Genomic DNA, 26,946 nt, shown 5'->3' with positions numbered 1-26,946 from the left:
GTAGGAACACCTAGAACTTCAGGGAGGATTATTTTCCAACAAAATTTAAAGATGTCTGAAAAGGACACATACTCTACTAAACCATCGCATTAAGATAGTAGTCTGCTGTCTACTCCTACTGTCTACTTAAAAAAAGAAAAAACGCTTTCATACCTTACCTGTGTTGCATACTCTCTCCAATAGTCTTTTTGTCCTGTTCTCCATGGACATAGATCTCAATTTTTTACTATGGTATTTGATATACTATGTCTTGTAGCTATATTTTTGATATCATATGGAGGAAAGATCAAATAAATTTAAACAGCGTAATGGATGGTCAAATGACAATGTGCCTTTTTTCAAGTGTTGTATAACTATCTCAACCAAGTCATTTTTTCTTGTTTTTCTTTTTCCTTACTTTTTTTTAATAATCAAGAGGGTTGATTGAAAAGTACAACACAGATTTGTGGAGAATTTTGGTGTTTTTCATTTGTGTTTATGAAAGTGGCCTAAAAAAATGGAGACGGTCGAGAGCCAGCCTGAGAGAAATTACAGCTTTGTGATTTTCCGTTTATAGCAGTACAGTTTTAATTAGTCTAGCTAGTAAATTTGATTGAGAGGTTATTGGCTTAGTAGGATTTCTTCAGCTTAAGTCACTTAAAAAATAAAAAGTCTATTCTTTTAGGAAGACTCTCTTCAAGTGTGTTACTTCAGAATATTAAATGCACAGTTGGATGTTCAGGAATTATAAATAGTGATTATTGTCTAAGAAAAGAAATGAAAAATACTGATAGAAATCTTAAAAGTACATTTTTATGTTGTTATTTTAGTGAAATTAGATTCAGTCCAGTACATCTTATAATGTTGAATAATGACAAGCCTTCAACTTCAGTGGCATCTGTAGAAATGAAATTGTTAGCTCACTAATGAATTTTATTTGCATAGTAATAGACTAGCTGGTCTTGCTCAATTTGCTCTACAGAATAGATGTTGCTATTTTGGGGCTGTCAATAGCCAATGTCAATGCAGTTTGGACTGTTGTGGAGGTCAGTGAAATATTTTTCTGTGTATGATACTGTAATGTAATGAAGAAAGATTCTTTATTCTGCCTTAGCTTTTATTGGATTGACCTGGGTTTAGCAATGAATTAAGTTGATCCACATTTGTACTATGAGGACTACCTAGGAGCAAAGTAGTTTGGCTCACATCATTCAGATTTTAGTCGTATTTGAGAACATCTTTGACACAGCATGAATTCAAAGTGCTTGGATTTTTAGAACTTCACCATTAAATTCTTTCATCATTAAATTAATCATTACAAGTAGGTTGGCTTCAGTGTATGTTCCTTAAAATTTTTGCTTGTGTGTGTGTCTATATGAACATTTAAAATTAATAATACAGTCTTTTCGTGCTTATAATGTAGAGTGAAGGTTACAAATGGAAATAGAATTCTAGAATTAGAAGCTTTAAATTACTGATACTGGTTCGTGGTTTGGGATCTCTTCTGTAGTCTATTTGCCCTGTTAAATTAAAAGCAGCAGTGGGTAGAATACCAAATACAGAAACTGCTACATTTTCTTCTGGCATATGAGCTATATCTGAGTCATCAATCTTCATTCTAGGTATTGTATAGAATGCACATGGGTTTTAAGACTAAGCTAAGGCAATACTGGCAATATTCAGCAAATATTTATTCAATACCCGATGTGTGCCAGGGGCTGTGCTGAAGACAGAAAACAGAAAGATACTCTGCATTAGTGTTGCTTATAATCTGATAAGGGAAACAAAGCTTAATCCAATAATTATGCATAAAATGTAAATATACAGATTTCATAATGAACTTTCGCCCACTTGTAGCATCTATTGATTTTCTAACTGCATCATTCCTACCATTGTGAAGAAGGGCTTCCACTTTCCCTTATTTATTAATTTATTTCTCTGTCAACTCAGATTCTTATTTTACTCAAAAGGTTATAATCCATTTTTATATTACTTTGATGACCATATTAGCCCAAATTTGGCAGTTGGGAACGTCTTCAAGCTATCTTCTTTGTCCTTTTGATGTGTCCCTGTCCCAGAATTGGAATTAATCATTCTGATCATTTCTGCAAATAAACCTAGTTCCTTTTTAGTACAGAATGGCGTTTAGAAACCAGTGAAAGTGTTTTATTTTTTTAAATGAATATTTTCACTGACTTCTTCGCCCAAAATATTATCCAGAAGAAAGAAAGAGTTGGTGAGTTTTAGAATTTTAAACCTTTTAACAAAAAGGAAACATAATGTTGAGCAGTCCTTTCAACTAGAAGAGTTCCTCTTATAGCTATTGTTTTCAGACTGCTCCAGGGTGCTCTGAGGTGCCTTAGGAACTGCTGTCAGGGGGTTGGTACTAGGACAGGTGTGCTGTTTGGCAGGGAGAAATGAGATTTGAATCGCTCAGGTCCACTTCAGTACCTTTAATCTTTTCTTTTTTTTTTTTTTTAATTGAACTGCTGCAAGAGTTTGTTGGAAGAAAGAATTCCATAGCCAAAACAAGTTTTTAAACCACTGTCCTATAGCCTTAGTTTTTCATAGTTTGCATAAGGCTTAGTAGTTTCTGTTCTTGGGGTGATAGCAAGTAGACTGATCTTTCACGTATGGAATATCAGTTTAGCTTTTTTGTGTAGAGGTAGGATTTGGTCTTCCACTTTGTTGTGTGTACGTTGGACCAAGCAAACCAGTAGTTTTCCCTTACCTACCTCTATTACCAGCTTGAAGACTAATCGCATATGCTTGCTGAATGCAGTAACCTAGAAGTTTTTAAATGTAATATCTTTTATTCACCAGGCAACTATGACTCCTCCATCCCTCAAATGAGATAAAGAGTCACATATTTTACATATATAATAAGATAGGCCAGTAGCTGAAAATGCTGCACCAACTCTGTAAACAAGGGCTGAGCCAGAAAGTAGAGGGTATGCCTTTCCACAGCACCCCCGCCCCCAGTGCTGTGCCTCTTCCTCACTGATTGTGAACTCTGCACACAGAGACTTGCATGGTTCATGCTATTTTCACTCTACTGACCAAAACTTAAGACCCCCAAGTTTATTGATTTGGGTAAATGCTTTTTACATAAAAACCTGTAACAAAATCAGCTTTCTAATTTAAGTCTGTTTTTACACAAATAGTTTAGGTGTATCACAAATTTGTTAACATCAAATATGATATAGAGAACAATATACTTCATAGTCATCTTAAGATAAATTCATATCATGATATAAATATTCTATCATTACATTTTGAATCATTGCTAAAAATCCCAAGATGTATTATTTACTTGAAAATTAAGATGGGTAATACTCTAATTTTTTCCTTAAATTATAGGTTATACTTAATAAATCCTATTTTTATCATATTCTGATCTGGTCTCTAATAGTTTTATTTCAGATGAAAAGTATCTTAAAGACGACATTTAATAAATCATCATTATATTTGTTTTGTCATTGAATTTATGAAAGCATCATGAAGTTCATTGCTCCATGTTATTTACTGATGACAAAACTAAACCAAATAATATGTCCAAAATCAGACATCTAATAAGCTTTCAATTGAAACTAGAATCTTGGCCTTTTAGCTTCTCTTTCAGTGTTTTTACTCCCACAAAACTGACCTTGTCATTTAACCAGTTATTACCCGGCAAAGAGCAGAGATTGTGAAGGATATGTTTGTAAATTCCAGCCGCACAATCTGGCCTGAGCAAATCCTCAATAGTATGTGCAGAAAATCTATAGCAACCCAATAATTTCCAGGTGATAAATTTTTTTAATTCAATTCTTTTAGAAAAATATATGATCTTTCAATTATTAAAAAATCTTTTTTTAACATTTTTAAGAAATGGATTCCAATATATGCCTTTTAAATTATTTCAAGTTTCTAAGTAATTAGAGTTGATGTTCAAATTGATACATCTTTGAAGATAAAATGTAAGGTTGTTTTAACTGTATAATCAAGGTGAGAACACTTTCATAATAAAGCCTATATACATTTAAACAAATTGTTTCTTCAGCAAATTATCTTACTTCAGGGCATACTTTTGAGTATTGAAAAAGTATAAAGAATATAGAACTCTTCTAATGTCAAATAATAAAAACTATCATTTATGGAAAACAGCATTGAGAACCAGTGATGTTTAGCTGAGGAAAGAGAAGTCCTACAGGAGATGTGCTAGTAGTTTTCATATATTTGAAGAATTGTTATATATAACGGCATTTGTTTCCTATTCCGTTAGAGGGTGATACCGATCCTCGTTCCAGTGAGTAGGATGTATAGGGATTAGGTTTGGTGTGATTATAAGGAAAACCTTGGTAAAACAACTAAACCATTTTTCCTACTGAATGGACGACCTTTTTATGTGCCAGGCTCCTTCCTAGTACTGTGTAATTATTGTTTCTTGTCCCTACAGAAGCCTTACAAGGCAAGTAGTATTGTCTCTATTTTCCAGATAAAAACCAAAGCACAGCTAAATTTGCCCAAGTTTATCTAGCATATAAATGGTGAGTTATGATTCAAACATAGCTCATTTTGATTCTAAAACACTGCTGGTATTCAAAATGAGACTGTTGGGGCCAGCCTGGTGGTGCAGCGGTTAAGTTCACATGTTCTGCTTTGGCAGCCCGGGGTTCACTGGTTCCGACCCCGGGTGTGGACCTACACACTGCTTATCAAGCCGTGCTATGGCAGGTATCCCACATATAAAGTAGGGGAAGATGGGAATGGATGTCGGTTCAGGACCAGTCTTCCTCAGCAAGAAAAAGAGGAGGATTGGTGGCAGGCTTTGTTAGCTCAGGGCTAATCTTCCTCAAAAAAAAAAAAAGAAAAAACAAAATAAGGCTGCATGTTTTATAGGTTTCTTTGACATCAGATAAGAATTTGGTGAGTGGGTCTAGATGGCTAAGAAGTTTTTCCTAAACAAAAAAATTAGCTTGAGTGCATCTTAAATTTAAGTAATTATAAGCCAATAAAATTAATATTCTTGACTGTTTATTTACTTTTGTATGTTACAAAAACTAAAAGAAAATAACATTTTCTATGCTCAAGATAATTTTAAGGTATGAAATGCACTTTCATCTATAGCATATACAATATTGTTAAAGTTAACTATGTTTATAAATATAATAAATAAATTCCAAAAATGAATTCAGATCTCAAAATAATTGAATGCATAAATGTATATTGTGCACATATAAAGCAAAGCCTGTGTTAAGATTGTATAGATCATTTTTTCAGGCATCAATTGGATGACATAAATTATGTTACCTCTAGAAGACATACATGTGCTTAATATCTTAGGAAAATTAATGTTTAAGAAAAAATTGTTTTTAATTAAATTAAAGAGAAAGTTTATAGTAAAGGGAAAATGCATTTAATATATTTACCACTTTCAAATTATATTTTAAAAAACTCTTTTTCTCTGTTTTTTGTGGTCTCACTATTTTAGAGACCATGCTGAAGAATAACTGCTTGTGCTTCTAAATATATTGTACAATGTCCTGACATATGGTTAATTGATTGTAAAATAATATTTTTTACGGTGGGCTTAGGTAGAAATATGATGATATATATTTTTGCTGTCATGGTACATAATGTACACTGAGTCTTCCATTTTTTTATTATTATTATACATTTTGATAACAAGTACCTTTTAGGATTTAAAAGATGAAAAGTATTGTGGATTTCTTTTAACAAAATAGAGCAGTTAAAGCTCCCTGCTATTCAAACATAGAAACTTTTCAATATTAAAACAATTCCTTTAGAGAAATCGGTGAAGAACGTATTTCACATTCAGGGTAATGCCCTAAATATAATTCACTAATGATAACCTGAATCTGTTTATCACTTGAAAGCTTAGGTTTCTTGAGAGGAACTGCAGATTCTCAGCATGAGGGTCCAGAGGTGGCTTTGAACTGCGGAGTTTAGACCTAATTACACAGCTTGGAGCTGCGGAACCACTTCTCTCTACTCCAGATTACTTTCCTTGGTTTATTTGCATAATTTAATGCATGAAGACTAGCCAGTGAATTGTACAGTTTTCTGATATAGCTCGGACAAAATAAATTAACCCTATTTGAAGTAGTTTGTATTTTCATGGTATATCTGATAAACATTTAACCAGCTCTTATTAAACTAAAAATTATGCTTTAGTAATTTAGTTGGTTGCCAGGAATATCTGATAATAAATGCTAGCTGTTACATCCATGATTAATGAAATTAAGGATTTAAAAATTTATTATTTTAGCCCTAGTTTTAGTAATAGTAGTTTTATTGATGTAATCTAAATATAGTAGTGTCAAATTTTCTACAGTTATAAAATGTAAATGCTGGGGCCCGGCCCAGTGGTGCAGGGGTTAAGTTCACATGTTCTGCTTCTCGCTGGCCTGGGGTTCACTGGTTCAGATCCCCAGTGTGGACATGGCACTGCTTGGCAAAAGCCATGCTGTGGTAGGCGTCCCACATATAAAATAGAGGAAGATGGGCATGGACGTTAGCTCAGGGCCAGTCTTCCTCAGCAAAAAGGGGAAGATTGGCAGTAGTTAGCTCGGGGCTAATCTTCCTCAAAAAAAAAAATTTTTTTTAAACATGTAAATGCTTTCTTTATTCATGTTGTCAGTAGGATATTAGTTAATGAATTTGATTAATCTGATTCATTGTAAATGTAGGTAGGTTTGATTTAGAAACTATCTGACTTCAAAGGCCTGAAATTTGTTTTTTAAGATGCTTTCAGAACAGCCCATTTTATAAGTTGTTTATTTTTTTTCTATGATTTCTTTCTTTTGAGGAAGATTAGCCCTGAGCTAACATCTGCTGCCAATCCTCCTCTTTTTGCTGAGGAAGACTGGCCCTCAGCTAATATCCATGCCCATCTTCCTCTACTTTATATGTGGGACGCCTATCACAGCATGGCTTGCCAAGCAGTGCCATGTCCGCACCTGGGATCCGAACTGGCGAACCCCGGGCCACCAAAGCAGAATGTGTGCACTTAATTACTGCGCCACCGGGCCAGCCCCAGTTGTTTCTTTTTTAAATCACAAATTTTGAACTTTGCAATGAAAATACACACACATAACTTTACAACAGTATCAAAAGACTAATCAGTAGTAATTTTAGTTTGTTAAATATCAGTGGAATCTTTGTTAATAAATTTAAGTAAAACTATCCAGGAAAATTATCTATTTGAATAATTAGATGTTAGCTTGATACCCCATGTTTTAATAAAGGTGTCAGTGAAAGTATTAACTCAGCCTACATCCTGTTGATTTATAAACTTTTAAATTCAAATCTCTGCTAAAAAATATGATTAAAAATCGATGGTTTTTGTGAAAGCTGACCATCTTTAGCATTGGAATTTTGCAGTCATTTGTTGAGTGACCACTGATTGGGTGACAGCAGGGAGTGGTATAGGGGATGACAAGGAGATCTCAAAATTGGTAAGATATAAACTTGCCCTCAGGCAGCACCCAAGGAGGGAATATAACTTGATGGAAAGAAAGTCTCCTTTGGAATGTCAAGTCTGAGGCTAATTCCCAGCTCTGCTCTTGAGTGAGTGGCAACTTCTTAAAATTCTGAGCTTCAGCTCTCTCACCTGTAAAATACTAAGAGAATTACCTTCCTAATTTTGTTGTTAATAGTAACATAGATAACTATGCATGGCACCTGGTACTGGGCCTAGCACTTAGCAAGCACTTAATAAATCATGTCTTATATTATTAGTCCTAGTAATTATTAACAACAGTGGAGAGACCAATATACATCTTAAGATCACGCAAGGCACAAATATGAACAGAGTGCTGTGGGAGTGATTAATTTTCCCTGGAGAGACTGGAGAAGAATCCTTAGAAGTGGGTCTTAAAGGTTTGTAGAATTTGCACAGATGAAGTTGGCAGAAGTAAGTAAAGTAAAACATGGAAGTTTTGAACAACAGGAAGAAGGACTCAGAGAGTTGACACCCTAAGGCCGATAATGAAGAAACTTTAAATCAAGTAATTTGCTAACTTTGAGAAAGGACCCCAGTTAGTTTCTAAATTATGCTTTTTTCTTTTTTTTTTTTTTCGTTGTGTCTTATGGTTGTTCATGTAATGAATGGCAGCGTCTGTGTTCACCATCTTCCCAGACTCCAGTCCTGCGCTGTAGTAACTACATAGAAGCTCCAAAAGCACAGGACCAAGGCTGGGCTTTGTGCCGTTAGGTCCCCAGTGCCTGTCATGGAGTTGTTGGGTGATCGCAGACTCACAGAAGAACTAAATCAAGCACAAGAATAGCTGAAAATAAAAGGTAACCAGTGATAAATGCTTAAGAGAGGGGCATAGGAATTCTTTGGATGCTCAAAAGAATCAAGTATCACTTGTATCTGGAAGCATCAGGGAAATTTTTATTATTTTAATTTATTCATAATAGTAGGATCCATCTCCCCTATGTAGGTATGAGGGTTTCTTTTTTTTAATGAAGTTTTATGAACTTGTATCATCTTTTCAGGTAGTTCAGTGGCTACAAAGCTATATTTTGAAATGTTTAAATCATAGTTTCTTTTATAAGATCTGTCTCAAAAAGTCGTACTTAGTCTTTCTCAGGGATACTTCTGTGAGTATTTTCTTCCTCATCTTCACTCTTCATGAAAGAACAGAGCCCTCTTTGTTCCTTTTAGTAACCCCACCCTTTTTAAATTGTCTGGCCATTGTCCTATCAGTTTACAATTCCAAAATCACCTTTAGGGTTTTCTTATGTTTTGTCCACCTTTTCTTTTACATTTCCTCAAGTCATATTTTCTTTATCATCATGTAATATATATTTCTCTACAAAAATCCCTATTTTTTTCATGGCAATGGCCTTCTCTCTGTTCACTTTAAAATCTTTCTCTAACATAAAAATAATTTTTGCAGTATTGCTTTTAGTAGTATCATTTTTTCTGCGTCTTGAATGAACTTTATTCTTTGTTTCAGTATGTATTTTACAATGAGGTTGTGTTTTGCCTTTCCAGATACTACTCCTCTTCTGTCCACATGTCCATTTCTACCAAAAGGCTGTATTCACCACTGTAAGGGTTTGTTCTCTTCTCCGTACCTTTGAACCTCTGTGTTCTTTCCTTTGAAATGGTGTTTATTTTCTTCTGCTAGACCATGTCTGTCTTTTCCTTTTAAAGCATTTCCAGGTAAACTAAAACAAGAGAAATTTGTCACCTCGACCAGAAGTACCACCATCAACCTTTTAAGTGCATTGTTAAATGTGTTCTTTAAGCTTTTTTCACCTTGACATCATAAATCCCTTAGCAATAAAATAATCTTATCAAATATACTATTATAATACTATAAGTATACCATAATACTTATATGATTGTTTAATGATCGTTGTTATCATTGATCATTTCTCCTGTTCAGTATACTTTATTTAACTATAAGGCTTGTCTCAATTGTTAAGACAAACAATACAAGGTTATACAAAGGAAATGTTATCTTTTTATCCCACCCTTCATGCCGTTTTCATTTTTTTTTTTTTAAGATTTCGTTTTTCGGGGCTGGCCTGGTGGCACAGTGGTTAAGTGTGCACGTTCCGCTTCGGCGGCCGGGGTTCGCCAGTTCGGATCCCAGGTGGGGACGTGACACACTTGGCACGCCATGCTGTGGTAGGCGTACCACATATAAAGTAGAGGAAGATGGGCACAGATGTTAGCTCAGGGCCAGTCTTTCTCAGTGAAAAGAGGAGGATTGGCAGCAGTTAACTCAGAGCTAATCTTCCTCAAAAAAAAAAAAATTTTTTTTCATTTTTCGTTTTTCTCCCCAAGGTCCCCTGGTACATAGTTGTGTATTTTTGGTTGTGGGTCCTTCTAGTTGTGGCATTTGAGATGCCGCCTCAGCATGGCTTGATGAGCAGTGTGCCATGTCCACCCCCAGGATTCGATCTGGCAAAACCCTGGGCTCCGAAGTGGAGCATGCGAACTTAACCACTAGGCCATGGGGCCAGGCTCCTGTTTTCATTTTGTAAGGTAACTAATTTAGTGCATATCCATCCATGGTTTTATTTTAAACACACAGACACACAGATACACACACACCCTTTACACATACACTCAAGTGGAATTGTTCTTCAACTGGGTATTTTTTCACTTAGCACCATGTTATGAATATCTTTTCAGATCTGTGTGTATGTGTGAGAGCAAAATCCAACTTTGTTTGTGCCTACCATTGGATTTCCAAAGCCACACAGTCGTAGTGAAGTTCAGCACCTTTTAATATGTTTATTACTATTTTCACGTCCTTGTCCATGAATTTCCCAGAAGTCATAGTGAAAAATGCTGACAGATTTAAAAAAAAATTAACTGTTTCTGTACTGAATAAGATACCATAAATAAAGTCAAAAGATAAAGCATAGACTAGAACAAAATATTTGCAATACAGAAAAAGACACAGCATACTATCTTTCATATACAAATAGTACCCACAAATTGATAAGAAAACAATACCCAATAATAAAGCAGAAAATATTCAGAATAGGGACATAGTTCAGTGAATAGCTACATACTTGGACCCAACAATTCCACTTCTTTGAAATTATTTAACAAATATATTCACAAACATGTCAGGTGACATGTACAGGATTATTATGGCATTGCTTTAAATAGGAGAAGATTAGAAACAACGCAAATGTCCTTCAAACAAGGACTGGCTAAATAAATGATGGTATTTATAAGTAATGGAATACTATGCAAATATAAAACATAAATGAGGAAACTGTGTACCGATGTGAAAGATCTGATGACCTCAGTGTCTTCAGCTAGTCAGCACCAGCAGGCCTAAAATGATGACTCTGTACTAAGTTGTTGCACCCACCACAGATGACTCCTGGATGCACAGCATGCAGGCTGAAGCCCTTTAAAATTACGTTTACCTGATAACGCAGATGTGATAATATGACCACAGCAATAAAAACTATTTTGTGCCTACATGCTCTCATGGTATATAACAATATCTGAAATACATCTGTAATGGCACTCCTCGCGTAAACTATAGAACACAGAAAATAGTCAAATCATTTTCTCAGTTCTTGCAAAGATAGTACTTACCAGAATCATTCTAAATGCACAGAAGAGAAGCTAGGTTTTCTTTCTTTCTTTTTTCTTTTTTTACTTAGAATGGATGCCTTCATGCTGGGCTCTCAAGTTTTAAAATGAGTCAGAATCACCTGGAGGGTTTGTTTATTAAGCCAGATTGCTGGGCCCCAGCTTCAGAGTTTCCCCTCAGATCTGTGATGGGGCTGTTAATTTGTAGTTCTCACAAGTTCCCAGGGGATGCTGCTGCTGCTGCTGCTGGTTTGGAGACCACACACTTTTAGAATCACTATTTGTTTAGGTCACTAGGGCTTAATTCTCTTGAGGAACCTGGGTTAAGAAAGTTGGGAAGAACCGAGAGCAAGACAAATAAAAGGCTATGTTGGTTAGAGTGAAAACAGAAACCACCAGGACGTACGTAAACCTCCTCGCTGTCGCGCCTCATTCTTGAACCCTTGCAAGGAGTCAATACCATGTATTATGGGACGTCACTCCTCAGCCACATGTTTCTATGGGACAGTGATTTGCTGTGTTGTATCTTTTTCAGATATTTCGATTCTTAGTCTTCCTTCTTAGCAGAAATTTCCAGGAAAGAGGCTTTAATCCAAGATTTCACATTTACTCTTTGGCCTCCCCCTGTTTTCGAATAATCTCAGGCTTAAATATTCCCATTAATCTTTGATTCCTAGTTCATCTTGCACAACACCCTGACAAAGGTTGTCAAAGGATAAGTGTTCTTTTAAATTGTTTTGTGTGGTGTTAGATACACACACACCATGCATAAATGAGGAATAAATACTTATACACTTGTCAATTTATAACAGTCATTTACTGATCTAACCATTTAGTCTTTTAGGCCAAATTCATTTTATTAATGTTTATTACCCTTATAATGGTGCTAATACCAGCTCTGATAAAGGTTCTCAAAGATCATGTATGGAGTATCAGCATCACCTTGGAACTTGTTAGAAATGCAGATTATTGGCTTGTCTCAGACCTACTTTATCAGAAAGGGGGATGGAGGGAAGGAGCAGCAATTTGTGTTTTTAAAAAGGCTGCCGGGACTTTGAAGCATTTTAAAGTTTGGGAGCTATTGCTTTACTAAATGCAGTGTTTCCACTTACATTATATCCTTCAATTCTTACAGTAATTCTGTGACACTAGTAACTATCTGTGGAGCAGGGGAAATAAGAATCAAAGAGATTAAATAATTTGTTTTAAATCACACTACTATTTAATAATATTTCAGAGTAGAATTTTTGGTCTTTTTCAAATAATATGTCCTCCTTTCCCTTGAATGCACGGAAACAATATCAATTACTTAAGCATTCTAGTTTTTTGAATGATTATAATCTGAACTTTCACTGTTTCATTAATTTTAATCAGCATCTCATGCAAAGAACACTTTCTTTGGCAAGTCAAATAACAGGACCAGAAATCAAATTCACATTCTTTCTTTCCTAGTCCATGACTGCTTCTATTGTATATTTTTAAACGAAATGACTTTTTAAGCTAAAAATAAGTATATAAAATATTTTAAAATTCATTGACTGAACAGACTTCAAGTAAAAATATAAACAGTTTTATAAAACAAAATTTAGCAACATTATTGATGTGAATCTACTGTTCTAATCTTATTTTAATGACACGTATGCCTATTTAACTGCTGTTTGGTTACCAACAGTGTTTCTAAGATTAATTTGGAGCTATTTCTGCCAAATGAAACAGTTCTGTCCTCTCTGTTAGTTATAATTTTCATATGAGTCTGTTTAAATTAATTAACCAAATTAACAAACCATAAAATCAAGTATGTTTATAGAGACCGAAAAACTTTGTAATGGCTTCTGTTGGAGTCTCTAGACAGAAAATTTTTAATAAAAAAAAGTTTATTTTACTGAACAAGACATGATGGATCCTTTAATAAAAAGAAATTGCCACTTTAAGTTGTAACTAATATTTCTCTTGGCTGCAGTAGAAAATAATTTGCAAAATGATAAGTTGACAAGTCAGACTGAAATAAGTAATGAAGATTTGGGGTCATATTTTATTTTCCCTTATGTTTTCTGTATCTGTTATTTCAACAAGATTTACATAATGTGGCATGTGAATTATGGAGAATAGAAATCTGGTTGCATCATAAAACCCTAGCCCATCTGGGAAATGATCTTGGGGCTACAGTGGTTATATAAAATACTTTCATATTCCCCGATATTTCATATGTATTGGTAAATAAAGATGGGCCATTAGGGAATTTTTAAAATCATCTTTGTAGTGGTGGTTTTATTTTATGTTTTCTTTTAAACTTCTTTTCACTTAAGAGAATAAAATTAAGTTGGTGGTAATTATTAACTAATAATCAACTAATTTCTCACAGCTGTATTCTCAGGGCTTGGTAGTGACTACATGCTCAGAAACATTTGAACAAATGAATAATAAAATAATAAGGAACTTCATTTTAATTGAGATTTTCTTAATATTTAATGTATGAGGCTTTGTGTGCGATAAAATTTATTTTTATTTAAGAGAAAAAATTCTGCCTTACCCTTTAAAAAGAAACTTACAGTTGAAATATCCCTTCCTTTTGCGAGAGACAGGATGGTAGGAGCTGACAGATTCTGAACTAGTAAAGCTTTAGCGGAGCATTAGGCTTAACAGAATTTTCTGTCTAATTTAGTATTAAACAGCTTATGTTAGTAACCTTGAAAATATACAGTGAACTTAAATAGCAGTCTCATGACATCCTATGAGGTAAGCTCCAGAAAGCTGGAGAGCCTATCAAAATCAGATTTGGTTTTTTTAGTTGAAAATAAGGAAAACAAAAGAATTTTCCAAGTATCCGTGAAACTTTCTGGAATAAATTTTATTAGTGTACTCTTTAGAAATATACTTATGATCACATTTATTTTCAAAACACATTACTATCAGCAAATAACTTAGAGCTCTGACAGTGTGAAGTCTCAAGCTTTATATCCTTGAAGGCTGTGATTAGCTTATGTTAAATTTCTCCAGATGACTTGAACGCTTTTTCTATGTTCTCTAAACACTTTGGGAGTTTTTCACTGAGGAACTTCTGATCTTCTCCAGATTATCTGCTCTCCTTTACTTTGAATACACCCTGAAGGAATATTAGTGTATTTCTTGAATGATTGTTATCTGAGATTTTACTCTACTGTGATTCTAATCAGCATCCTGTGTGTAGAACATTTTTGTTGACAAGTTTATAGGCATAAGATTAGTATGGGTTCGTGACACACCGTGTGCTCTAGATCTGTGTCACTCTGTCTCCTTTCTGGGCAAATCCCAGGCCTCCTTCTCCTGTTCACTTTTGTGTTATTCATCAAAATGATCTTCTCTTTTAGTTAGATCAGCTCACATGAGCCTATTAATTCCATGACTAAAAACAGCTGATTGCATATCCTCCTAAACCTGCAAATAACATCAAAGTTCTGGCTTCCAGGAAAACATAATTAATAGAATATGGGAAGATATTGGGAAGAGAGGCAAGAATTAGGACCTTCATGTTGCTGAGGCTTACAGGAAATACCGCTGTGACTCCAGAGAGATTTAGAAGTGTCAGTTTGTTTGCAAGCTGGGGCTAGAACTTGTCAAATCTCAAACATATCTAAAGATGCTTTTATTCACACCATATAAATGGAAAAAAGTTGTTCAAATGAAGAAATAAAATTATTTTTGTCATAGTGATGTCTGTTTGGGAAGGCGTGGGGTTGGGCTAAATGTGGGGCGAGGTGGAGGCCAAAGAAGAAACATCGCAGAGGAGAGAATGCAGGCGCTGACAGGCAGCAAATGCAGCCTGCTAATCCTTCTCTTATTTGATTCTCTTGAATTGTATTCACATTCTGCCTGGTGGCTATCCCTGAAGATACTTTTTTCCCCTTCTTGACAAAGTGTCTACACATGCGACTTTGGCCTAATTCAGATTTCCAAAATCACTTTGTGAATAATTTCGCGGGGAGGTCTACCACAACAAAAACTTCCAAATACTTCTCTAGAAGCATTTTCATCTCCAGCAGCCCTCTAAACTCTCTTTTATTTTTACTTATTTTTTTTAAGTCAAAAACCAGTTTTTTATTTCTAAAGCTCTGCCATGTATTTCTAGTGGGTGCCAATGGTCACCTGCCACACTTGCACCAGGTTGTCCGTGTAGCCAGCAAACAGAGTCTGGCCATCAGCAGACCAGGCCAGAGAGGTGCACTGGGGTGGCTCTGCCTTGCTGCTGGTACTGATAACTTCTTGCTTCAGTTCATTACAATGATCTTGCCCTTCAAGTCCCAGATCTTGATGCTGGGGCCTGTGGCAGCACAGAGCCAGTAGCGATTGGGACTGAAGCACAAGGTGTTGATGATGTCCCCACCATCTAGTGTATAAAGGTGCTTTTCTTCATTTAAATCTCAAAGCATGGCCTGGCCATCCTTGCCTCCAGAAGCACAGAGAGATCCATCTGGAGAGACAGTGACAGTGTTCAGGTAGCCCCTGTGGCCAATGTGTTTGGCCTTCAGCTTGCAGTTTGCCAAATTCCACACCTTGACCAACTTGTCCCGGCCACAGGAGACAATGGTGGAATACTGCTGTTTGGTGAGAAGCAGATGCAAGACACCCACTCTGAGTAGCTCTCATCCTGGACAGTATATTTGTATACACCCAGAGTATTCCATAGCTTGATGTCTTATCTTGGGAGACAGAGACAATCTGCTGGTTGTGAGAGGAGGTCACACTCAGCACATCCTTGGTCTGGCCCACAAATCGACATGTGGTGATGCCCTTCGTGAGGTTCCAGAGGTGAAGGGTTCCATTCCAGGAGCCTGAGAAGGCAAACTGGCCATCTGAAGAGATGACCACGTCACTAACAAAGTGGGAGTGATCTTGAAGAGCACTCTGTGGGATGATGTAGTTGGTCTCATCCCTGGTTAGCTTCCACATGGTGATGGTCTTGTCTCGCAAGGCCGACAGTATCATGTCTGGGAACTGGAGAGTGGTAGCCATCTCTGGGTTACTCAGCCATTGTGGCCCTTGAGGGTGCCATGAAGGGTTGTCTGTTCAGTTATGGCAGCAGTGGGTGCACATGTCGCTGCAGCGACAAGGATGGAACTGGATAGCTCAGAGACACAAGCATCACCTAAACTCCATTTTAAATAGTTGTTCTTAGACATGATTTTGACCAAGGAAGAGTGTTCTTTATTGTTTTCAATTTCTTTAAGCATCTTTATGATACTGGAAATTTCATTGACTGTGGAGAAATAGGCTCTTGTATATTTTTATACTCTGTCCCTATAACATACGATTATGCTAATGAATCATGTCTTCAAAAGAGAAATGCACAAGTTAAACTCCACATTTTATATAATCCATTAATTTCAGTTCTAACTTCTCCAGTTTATCGGCTAATAATAAATAAAGCCATGTTACTGAATTTTATTTAACTTGCCTTTATCTTATGCACACTTTATTCTAAAATAAGGAAATGTTAGAGAATTTATAAACTGGGGATTTTATTTTAACAATTAATGGTTGTTCGTGTAGGGTGACTTCCAGACTGGTATTAAGCCATCTTTTAGTGAATTTGAATATTAAAATAAACTGCTTTATTTTATTTTAGGTGATGGTGTTTGTACATGCTCGAAATGCCACTGTAAGAACAGCTATGTCTCTGATAGAAAGAGCGAAAAATAATGGCCAGATTTCCTGCTTTTTACCTTCACAAGGACCTGAATATGGACATGCAGAAAAACAGGTAGGGAACAAATAACAGCAAGATACAAGGGCTAAAGTACATAAAATACCAGATATAGCAGATATTTTATATACGAAAGATCCATAGTCTCCAATTGCAATAAGTTAATTTTACAGATTTATCGTGTTATAATCTTGACTTTTTTCTTGACTTAATGCTCTTTCCGAGGATCCCGGTGCATGATGTGTTCGCTTATCAGTTCTTCCTATGTGGTTGTAATTGTGGTGGGTAGCCCTGCTCTTTAAAATGTAGTGAAAACATAAAGTACAGTTAAATTTCATAAACCATGTTAACATCTATGGGTTTATTATTGTTTTTTTAAAGATCCAGTAGATATTTTTTTAATTTCTCAGTTTTAATTTCTGAGGTTGATATGGACAGATATAGCCTACATAAACAAAAGCTTTTTTTAAGAATGTAAAACTTTGAGACCAAAAAGCTTGAGAACAGCTGCCTCACTACTCAGTGTATACTCAAAGGACCCCGAAAGCCTGGGTGTTCATTTGAAATGCAGAACCACAGGCCCCCCTCCCGAGTCATAGTCTGATCCCCAGGTGGTTTTATGCACATTACAGTTTGCGAAGCACTTCTCTAGGTAATTTGGGTATTGATACTATTTCAGGATTTACAGGTGGTTTTGTTTAATTATATCAAATAATGATTTAGATCAGGAGTGGGCGAACTACAGCCTGAGGGCCGAAGACAGCCACTTGCTTTTGTAGTTAAAGTTTTATTAGAAAACAGCCAGCCCCCTTCTTTTATTGTCTGCGGCTGCCTTCTTGCCGTGCAAGGGAAGAGTTGCGTACTTGCCACAGGGACTGTATGGCCCACAAAGCCAAAAATACTTCTTCTGGTTGTGGAAAAAATTTACCCTTATTTAAAGCTATGAAAATAAAATTTCAAATAAAAAGTCTATGGGAATAAAATGATAGTAACTTCAAAATATTTTGTCTGCATAGTATACCATTTAACTGACGTTTACCCAACAGCCGCCAGCTGTCAGGCATTGTGCTGTGCCCCTTCACATTTAGCATTTTAGTAAAATGTGTTTAATTTTTGTGACTGCACTGTAAATTTCACCATTTTATATTGATATTTTAAATTCTGAATATGATGGTCTATGCTAAGTTGCTTTGAATATCAGATTCTCTTTCAATTTAGAACTACAAAATTTGTTTTCTTCATTCTTTTCACCTTATAAAATTTTCTATTACATAACATATTATCCAGCTTTGTATTCTTCCAGTTACTTATTAATTATGAATTTATGAGAGTCTTTGAAAAGTCAAGTTGGATTTCGTAAGTCTTGTTTTATTTCTTTGGAAATACAAAGCAAATCTATTGTGTTTAAAAGCCAAGCCTTGAGAGCCACCTTGTGGATTTCTGGTTACTTCATACCTCTCAATTCTGGGTGCTATTGCTATTCTAATTAATGCAGGTTTATTATTTAATTTTTATAATAATAATAATGTTTAATGTTTGTCAAGTATTTACCAGGACCAGGCTTGTGTTCATTGCTTTATATAACTCATTCAATCCTTGGAACAGCCTGTGATGTGTATTTGTAGTATTATTATCCCTTGATATAGCGTATGTGCAACTAATGCAAATATAGCGTGGAATATTCTAAAGTGTATAGAAATAAATTTCAAATAATATTTATTTAAGGCAACATCATCAAACACAGATTCACAGATCATTATGCTGAAAAACATGGAGAAATGGAAAGTTTTAATGCAGTCAAGCAGACTTGAAAATCCCTAGGCATTTTTATTATACTTTCTTTGGTATTTTTATTATACTTGATTTTTATCCTGATCCAACTGTTATTACTGGGGTTTTTAAAATAAAAATGAATTCCACAAACATTTATTAATACGTACATGTTTTCAGGGAACATTGTTCTGTTCACCATTATATGCCCAACCTTTCGTATGGTATTTGACTGATAATAGATACCTCAAAATTACTTTTTTTTTTGCCCTTGTTCCTCTGAGACAAACATTATAAGAAATGTTCTCACTTTAATTTTATCATTTGATCTGTACCACTATTCTGTCCTTTAGAGATTCTTATCTCCATTTTACAGATAAGGAAACTGAAACTGAGAGAGAGAGTAATTTTCCCATGTAATAAGTAGTAGAGCCATGATTTGAACCAGTCTGACTCCAACATCTACCATTTTCACTTCACTGCATCCTATTTGTTCAAGAGCAAACAGATCAAATCCAGTCTAGGACTTTCTAAAGACTTTACAGCTTGAGTCATTTTTTTTTTTTTAATAAAATGGAAGAACCCAACCATATCCCTCATTTCTCCTAACGAGAGATTCAGAAAAGTTGGCTCCTCCACAGTGGATATTATTTTATAACAACAGATAAGGTTATCTTTCTGAATGTTTTCTCAAAGCTCCAGAATTTTAGATTATTTTTCTAGTGCTAATTGTATGTTTCTTCTTTCTTTGTTTTTTTTTCTTTTTTTCAACTGTTGCCAATCCTTTTTGGCTTTTTTTTCCTGCTGTCTCTCCTCCCCAAATCCCCCCAGTACATAGCTGTATATTTTAGTTGTGGGTCCTTCCAGTTGTGGCATGTGGGATGCTGCCTCAACATGGCCTGATGAGCAGTGCCGTGTCCATGCCCAGGATCTGAACCGGTGAAACCCTGGGCCACCGAAGTGGAGGGCTCAAACTTAACCACTCAGCCATGGGGCCGGCCCCTCTACTTGTTTCTTGAAGTGCCTTCTGAACTTGAATGATATTAACATTCTAGCAATTCTAAGGAAGCTATTACTATGATGGTAGCAGATATTTCTTCCTAAATTTTTGAAAATTGGAAAATTAAGTATTCAAAACATTAAAATAAATTTAGAAGGTAAATTTGCTTTGGTAATACATAGAAATTTAGCCTCATGACCCCTGTCAATGGATATACAGCAAAGTCCCTACTGTACCACAGTGATAATTTCCCCTTAAGTGTTAAGATAACTGTCTCAATTCCTGACTTACCAAGTATGGTTTTTAAAAGCATTTCTTCACAGTTTTATTCAACACACTGTAACTTTATTTGTATAAATAGTAAATAAAAACTCCGTTAAGGAAATGCTCCTTTTCTTTGTGTGTGTATGTGAGTGTATATGTAATAAGGCCATTTCTGTCCCTTAGCCACAACTCAAAATGAGTCGTCTTCCCAGTAAGTAACAATTATACTTCAGGACTCCTCGTACCATTTTCATCTTTAATATCAAAGTCACCCCCAGCTGAAAAACCAACTATGTTTCCAAATTGTCCGCTGAAACAAGAAAACAGTGAAGGGAAAGTGAAGTGCCCTAAGAGTAGCTTAAGCTATAGAGATGGAGCTTGGGGTTGCCCCTGCGAAAGGGAGTCTCAGGAATTTCAGAGGAGGTCCAAAGTAAGAGGGCACATTGACAAAAAGCTCTGGTTGGAACTTTGCCTCCAGAAGCCCTGGGGCCCTAAATGCCTACACATTTCTGCAACCTACTTTCTCTTCTATCAGATGGAACAATAATTGAGTAAATAACGCCTATTCTAGTTATTTTACCCTGAAAAACAAATGGAGTGATATATGCAATTATTTTGTGAACTGGCTAAACAAAAAACTTTACATGTCATATTATAAAAATCTACTTTTAGAGCTATATATTAATAACTAAATTTTAAAATGATGAAAGGATAATGCACTGTGGATAAATTTCCCTAATTTCCTCTGCATGTTATTACTTTTTGCCCTCCCCAACAAAGATGCTCTCTTAAGAAACCACTGTTTTCTGTAAAATAGAACATACTTCAGGGGATAGTAGCACTTTATATTTATAGAAATAAGTGTATCATTAGGAATGCAGATACTTTCCTTTTTAAGCCATTTCTTTCAATTATGATTTTAATTTTAAGTTGAATATTTCAATTAGAATCTTCAGATTCTGTTTCATCTGAGATCTCAGTCAAATAAATGCTTTCCCCTGTATAGTATTTCTCTGATTTATGGGCACTGATGTGGTTCAATTTTTTACACATATTACTAATACTAAGAGTTTTTCTCTTAGGTGGTAATGATCTATCATGCAGTAAACCTCATGAATGTAATTATTGGAAATACATATCTATTAAACAGATCAGAACACTGGGAAGAATCCAATAATAATATGTACTCTCAAGGGACCTTAAAATATCATTTTTTGTAACTTTTTATTATTATCTAGACCTACCATCCATCTTCTTGTTCTTTTCATAGATCAGCTTTAGCCTTTGCCTAAATTAACAGCATCTGGCTTTGATACTAGTTATCTGATGCTTACTATTGGTAGCTTTCTTTATTTCTGCTTTAGCAGCTTTACAGTGTCAGTATGGCCAAATAAAAGTAGAATTTTCTCTTCCTGGAATTGATGATATTTGTTAACTAAAGACAGGAGCAGGTGCCTAATAGCCTGTTTTCTCTCATTTTTTACTTTAAATATATGCAGAATATTATCTTCTTAGAGTTTATTCTTTCCTCAGTCACATCAACTTCCTTTTTTTTGCAAGTTAATGTAGTGAATCTATTGTACCCACAGAGAAAGAATGTCAAAAGTGTATTAATATTTTTAAAATAAAATCAGAGAAAATTAGTAAAAGGTAGAACTGAGTGTTTAATTGGATTTTTGCAAGCATGACTTTTCTGTTTTCAAAGGGAAATAGCCTCTTGTGGAATAAAGGTTTGGGGTCCAGGCAAACCTGGCTATTATCTTGACTCAGACACTTGAACATAGCCTTTTAACTTCCTCAAGCCACAATTTCATCACATGCAAAGTGGCAGTGATACCTAGAGCTTAAAGTTTTTGTAATAAATGTGGTAACAGAGATCTTGCCTGACGCTCAGTAGACACTTTGTAAATGGCTACATGTGAGCTCTGAAAGGAAAGAAGATGACAACTTTAAAGAATGACAGATGTGACCAGATTTAAATTTAAAGCTTTTGGTCAACAAAAAATAGTATATTGAATTGTAAAAGGCAATAAACAGGTGGGGGAAATATTAATAACAGATACAACAGACTAGTTAATATCTGTCTCTTTATATGTGTATTTATTAAGCTTAATAACTAAAACGTGAAGTTTCCAGTAAGTAATTATGAGCAAAAAGAGGAAATAGGGGAACTGTGGAAGAAAAAAATTATTAGATGAAATTGTGTAAATTAACAGACTATATACTGTTAAACTCAATACATCATCAAAAACTAAAAACGATAATGCCCAGTTCTGAAAATAAGTTGAGGATTTGGCACGCTCCTAGGTTTCCTGTTGCAATGATCAGTTCAAATCTTTTTAAAAACATTTTAGTAATGTGTTTTAAGAACCAAACTTTTTGGGAGCCTCTAACCTTAAAATCCTAAACCTGGAATCTTTCCAGGAAGGAAAAGTTAATATACACTGAGAGTTTTGTTCCAACACATTATTTATAATGAGAAAAAAAATACAAACAGCATAAATTTCCAAGTAGGGGAATTTTAAAATGAAGTATGGACGGCAATTCAATTAAATATTATTTATCTGTTAAGAACAATGAATTAGAGTACATAGTAAGACATCTAATTCTAAATTAACATGTCAGTTTTAATTCAATTAATTAAATGTCTTGTGTCACTGACAGTAAATGGCTGAACAAGATAGTCTCTCTGCCTTTAAGACCCAGGCTGTCTCACAGAGGATTTAGAAATGTACATATAAGTAAAGCAAAACGCGGTAAATGACTTGAGAGGAGAACAGGTCACAGGGAGCACAGAAGAGAAGTAGATTAATTCAAGCTAGTGGCCTCATATTTCAGGAGGCAGCAGTGAGGGTAAGGGACATTCCAAGGAAGGAAGAAAGAGAACTTGGGCAGAGCAAACCACTGGATATATTTGGAGAATGAGAGAGTGTTCTCTTTTCTCTGGAATGTAAGGTGTATGAAGGGCAAGGCGTGTAGATTTTGATTAGAATGTAAAGGACCTTAAATTATATAAGTAAATCATGGACCTTTTAATGCAGCGAGGAGCTATTGAAGGTTGTGGAAGAGCTAAATTGTTATGAACGGAATTCAAGTGCCGAAAAGTAGGATTCATTTTCCTTCAAGCAGAGGAAATTCCCATGGCACAGGTGTTCATTTCAGTGTAGCCTAACGTGTGAGACTCTTTTTAAGGGACGTAGAAAGTAGCATTGGAATTTTGTCCTTATTTCTTTTGTTATTACCTTTAAGTAAATTTTGATTGCAGCAGTTTTTTGTTTTTTTTTTTAAAGATTTTATTTTTTTCCTTTTTCTCCCCAAGGCTCCCCGGTACATAGTTGTATATTCTTCGTTGTGGGTCCTTCTAGTTGTGGCATGTGGGGCGCTGCCTCAGCATGGTTTGATGAGCAGTGCCATGTCCGCGCCCAGGATTCAAACCAATGAAACACTGGGCCGCCTGCAGTGGAGCGCACGAACTTAACCACTTGGCCACGGGGCCAGCCCCTTGATTGTGGCAGTTTTTGTTCCTGTTCTATAAGATGTATTTAGAAGCACAGAACAAATTTCTTATAACAAATTTATACATCTTGTTAAGGAAACATGCTGCTTTGAAAAAGTATGTTAATTGGAATATTGTTGCTCTCTCATTTGAAAATACTTTAGTAGAAGAAGCACTCTAAAGACATATAGATTAAATAAGTAAGTTTATAAATCCTTAGAGATACAGAGATTTATATTGGTAAAATTTAAAGATCAAAATCACATTTCACAATGTGATTTTTTAAAAATTTTATTTCAGCATTTATTTAAAGATGGTCTAATGGATATAAAGTATGCAATTTTAGGTGAGATTTATCTTTTGCTAACTAGGATGCTTTCTGGAATGCTAACTTGTTTCTATGTAATTGAGTTGTAGTAATATCAGAGTAGCCTGTGTGGTAACCGAAACCATCTTTCAAGGGCTATAACATGGAACAGAGGACATAGTACTTCTTTTCTCCCAAGTTAAGTGAATAATTAATTAGCACAGCCAGAATGACATATGGGAATTCATTATGGGAATTAGACTAGTCTGTATCGTTGTGAATTGATTGTATACACATGAGCCTCAAACTGTTTTCAGACATGGTCATTCAGTGAATATTTATTGAGCATAAGCTACCTCCCAGTCACTGTGGTAGATCAATAGGTATCGAGATAAATAAACTCTGCTGTCAGCCTGTTTAGAGTGGGTTGAGGGAGACATGTGTTGTATTAGTCAGTATTCAGTAAAGGAAACAAACTACTCTAGGTACGTTCTAAATAGAAAAGGATTTTGTACAAGACGTTAGGTACTTACTACAACGTTGGTGAGATTGGAGGAGTAGAAGTCAGGGGGCTACCACTGAAACTGTTGAAGAACCGGCCACCATGATGGTGATCCAGTATGTAGAAGCTACAACTGCTACTACAGATGCCTTTCAACATTCATGAACACACTAGAAAACCAAATTTTGAATGTATGGTATACCCATTATAACTTTGAACCCTCATTTCTCCAAGACCTTGCTTGCCAGCAAACAACGACAGCAGGAAGTTAGTTTCCTCTTTACTTCCATTGTGTGTCTAATTAGCAGAATGGATTTTTGCCAGTACCCTGACTACAAGAGATCTGAGAAATACAGGTTTTACCTTTGGCTCATGCAATACAGGAAGCCCATAGAAGGGCGATGGGAGTTGTGTGCTGATTAATATTCTTTGCTTTAATTGGGAATGGAAATTTATTTAGAAGAAAAAGTAGCTGCCCCTTTTTCTGTATGGAGCTTACGTTTTGGCAGAACAGAATGATTAATCAACTAGTTAAATAATTGATTTTAATTGCATTTGCAATAAACAATAAAGAGAGAGAAAGTGCTAAGAGAAAGTAAAATTGGGGGATCTGACCTAGACTAATAGTGTTAGAGGAGGCTTAGCTAACACAGTAACATTTAAGCTGAGATTTGAAAGTTAGAAGTTCACAAAGCAAAGGACGACAGAAGGATGTTCTAGGAAAAGTCTCTGATACCAGAAAAACAATAGCACATTGAAGGAAGTGGATAAAAGTCAGAATGACTGAAATGTAGAGAATGATGGGGAGTGGCAGACGACAGATTTGTAACATAAGACGAGTCTAATGTTGTAGGCAAGGAACAGGTCATGAGGGCTTGGTATATCATGTTGAAGATTTGATATTTTATCTTAAAAGGAATGGGTTATAATTAGAGGAGTTTGAGGAAGAGAGTGCCATGATCAAATTTGTGTCTATAAAAAAAGATCACTATATAATCTGTGTATGACTCCACTCATATGAGGAATTTAAAATTATGGACTGAGAACAGTTTAGTGGATACCAGGGGAAAGGTGGGGTGGGGGGTGGGCACAAAGGGTGAAGTGGTGCACTTACAACATGACTGGCAAACATTAATGTACAACTGAAATTTCACAAGATTGTAACCTATCAATAACTTAATTAAAAAAAAAGATAACTATACACACAGGAAGGGCAGGAGAGAATGTGAAGACCAATTAGATGTGGATTCATTGGGGAATATTTGGGAAATAGACTCGCTAGTACTTCGTGGTTAATGGGATGTGGAGGATTGAGGAACAGAGATCTAAAAGATTTTTGGCTTCTAAAAGATACGTGGCTTGCATTATTGAGTGGCTAGTTGAGTCATTTATGAAGAAAAAGAATTAGTAGAGAAGGGTGAGCTTGGAGGGAAGAGTGCAGATCATGAATTCCATTTGGACGTGCTGAGTTTAAGATACCTGGGATACTTAGAGATCTAGAGTAAGCATCTGGATGCATATATGAGTCTGATATCAGAAGCACAGTCTGTTTCAGATTGTGGAAACCATGGGAGTAGATGGGAGTAGTAGGAGAGCCTGGGACCAGGCCTTGAGGAGTTCAAGTTTTTAATGATTAGATAGAGGAGAATGAGTCAACAAAAGAGCCTCCAAGACACTGGAGTAAACCCAAGGGAGTATAATGGCATAGAGGGCAAGAAAAAGAGCGTTTCAAAGAGAAGAAGGTGATCATCTGTATTGAGTGCTGCTGTGAGAGGTCACGTAATGTGAGGGTGGACAATATTCGCTGTACTTAGTAGCAACATGGAAAATTTTGGTGACCTTATTTAGAGCCTTTTCATTCAATTGGTGGAGAGCAAAAACTAGATTAAGTTGGCTTATGAGTGTGGAATTAGAAAATTCAAGTGTAGACATCAATTTTGAGAAATTAATTTATGGCCAAAAGGAAAATGGATCATATCTAGAAAATATGAAGTAGTACAAGAAAGGTTGATACATTCGTTCTTTTTAAGTAGAAATGATATGCTTATATTCTGTGGGAACTATTCAAGAGAGAGTGAGAAAGGAGTGAAATTGATTGATTACTCAGAAAGGAAAGAAAAGGGACCACAAGAAATACGAGTTCTGAGAAGGCAAGAGGCATAGGATCCAGAGAACAGGTATAGAGATGTTCCTTAGATAGGAGTTAGGGTACTTCTGTTTATGACAGAAGGGGAGGTTAAAAAGATGGGTTCTGATGCAAATAGGTTTTAGGTACATGGCGGAAGATAAGGGAATTTCCTCTAATGTGTTGTATTTTCTTTATGAAGTAGGTATTGAAGTCATTCTCTGAGAGAATGGGTGGACAAAGTAGTCAGAAGTTTGTGGAGAATAAAAAAATGTCTTAAGTAGACATGTGAGACATATGAGAACAAACTGACTAAAAAGAGGTTGCAGAATTACTGTTCACTGTTAAGGACTTGTTAAGATTGTGCTCCTGGATTTACAGTGGTCTCAAGTTGCCTTTGTCTATAATTTTTCTTAATCACTATCTGCCTTGGGTCATCTGAGGTTGGCATTTTCCAGCCAGGTATGACAAAAAGGCAAATGAGTTTAAGAAATTGGCAGGAGTGTGATTAAAATGTTGGGCTCTGCTATCTAAGCTGGAGAAAGAGCAAGAAGAAGGATTGGGCAGGGCTGGGGCTGAGGTGCTGCTGATGAATAGAAAGAGGGTAGAGGAATTGTGATCTGGAAGTGTCATTAATGATAAAGGATGGGCTTAGAAAAATTAATTAGGCAATCTTGAAATATAGGAAGCTTTGATCAGAAAATGAGATGTCTGTACTAGTGATTTTGGAAGTAGTACAG

At 35.7% G+C, this 26,946-nt stretch overlaps 1 protein-coding gene and 1 pseudogene across 1 annotated transcript in view; one reads left to right on the top strand and one right to left on the bottom strand.

Moving 5' to 3' along the window:
* ASCC3 (activating signal cointegrator 1 complex subunit 3) overlaps positions 1-26,946 on the top strand; it is a 336,776-nt gene that overhangs the window by 170,260 nt on the left and 139,570 nt on the right. Inside the window, exon 14 of the mRNA XM_001915668.6 lies at positions 16,665-16,799. Within this exon, the coding sequence (XP_001915703.3) occupies positions 16,665-16,799 (135 nt within the window). The remainder of the gene's footprint in view (positions 1-16,664; positions 16,800-26,946) is intronic.
* LOC102147630 (small ribosomal subunit protein RACK1-like) lies at positions 15,136-16,269 on the bottom strand (annotated as a pseudogene).

This window comes from Equus caballus, chromosome 10 (genome assembly GCF_041296265.1).
Source record: "Equus caballus isolate H_3958 breed thoroughbred chromosome 10, TB-T2T, whole genome shotgun sequence".
Lineage (NCBI taxonomy): Eukaryota > Metazoa > Chordata > Mammalia > Perissodactyla > Equidae > Equus > Equus caballus.
The sequence above is the reverse complement of the archived record's forward strand: the minus strand, read 5'-3'. Positions and strand labels throughout refer to the sequence as shown.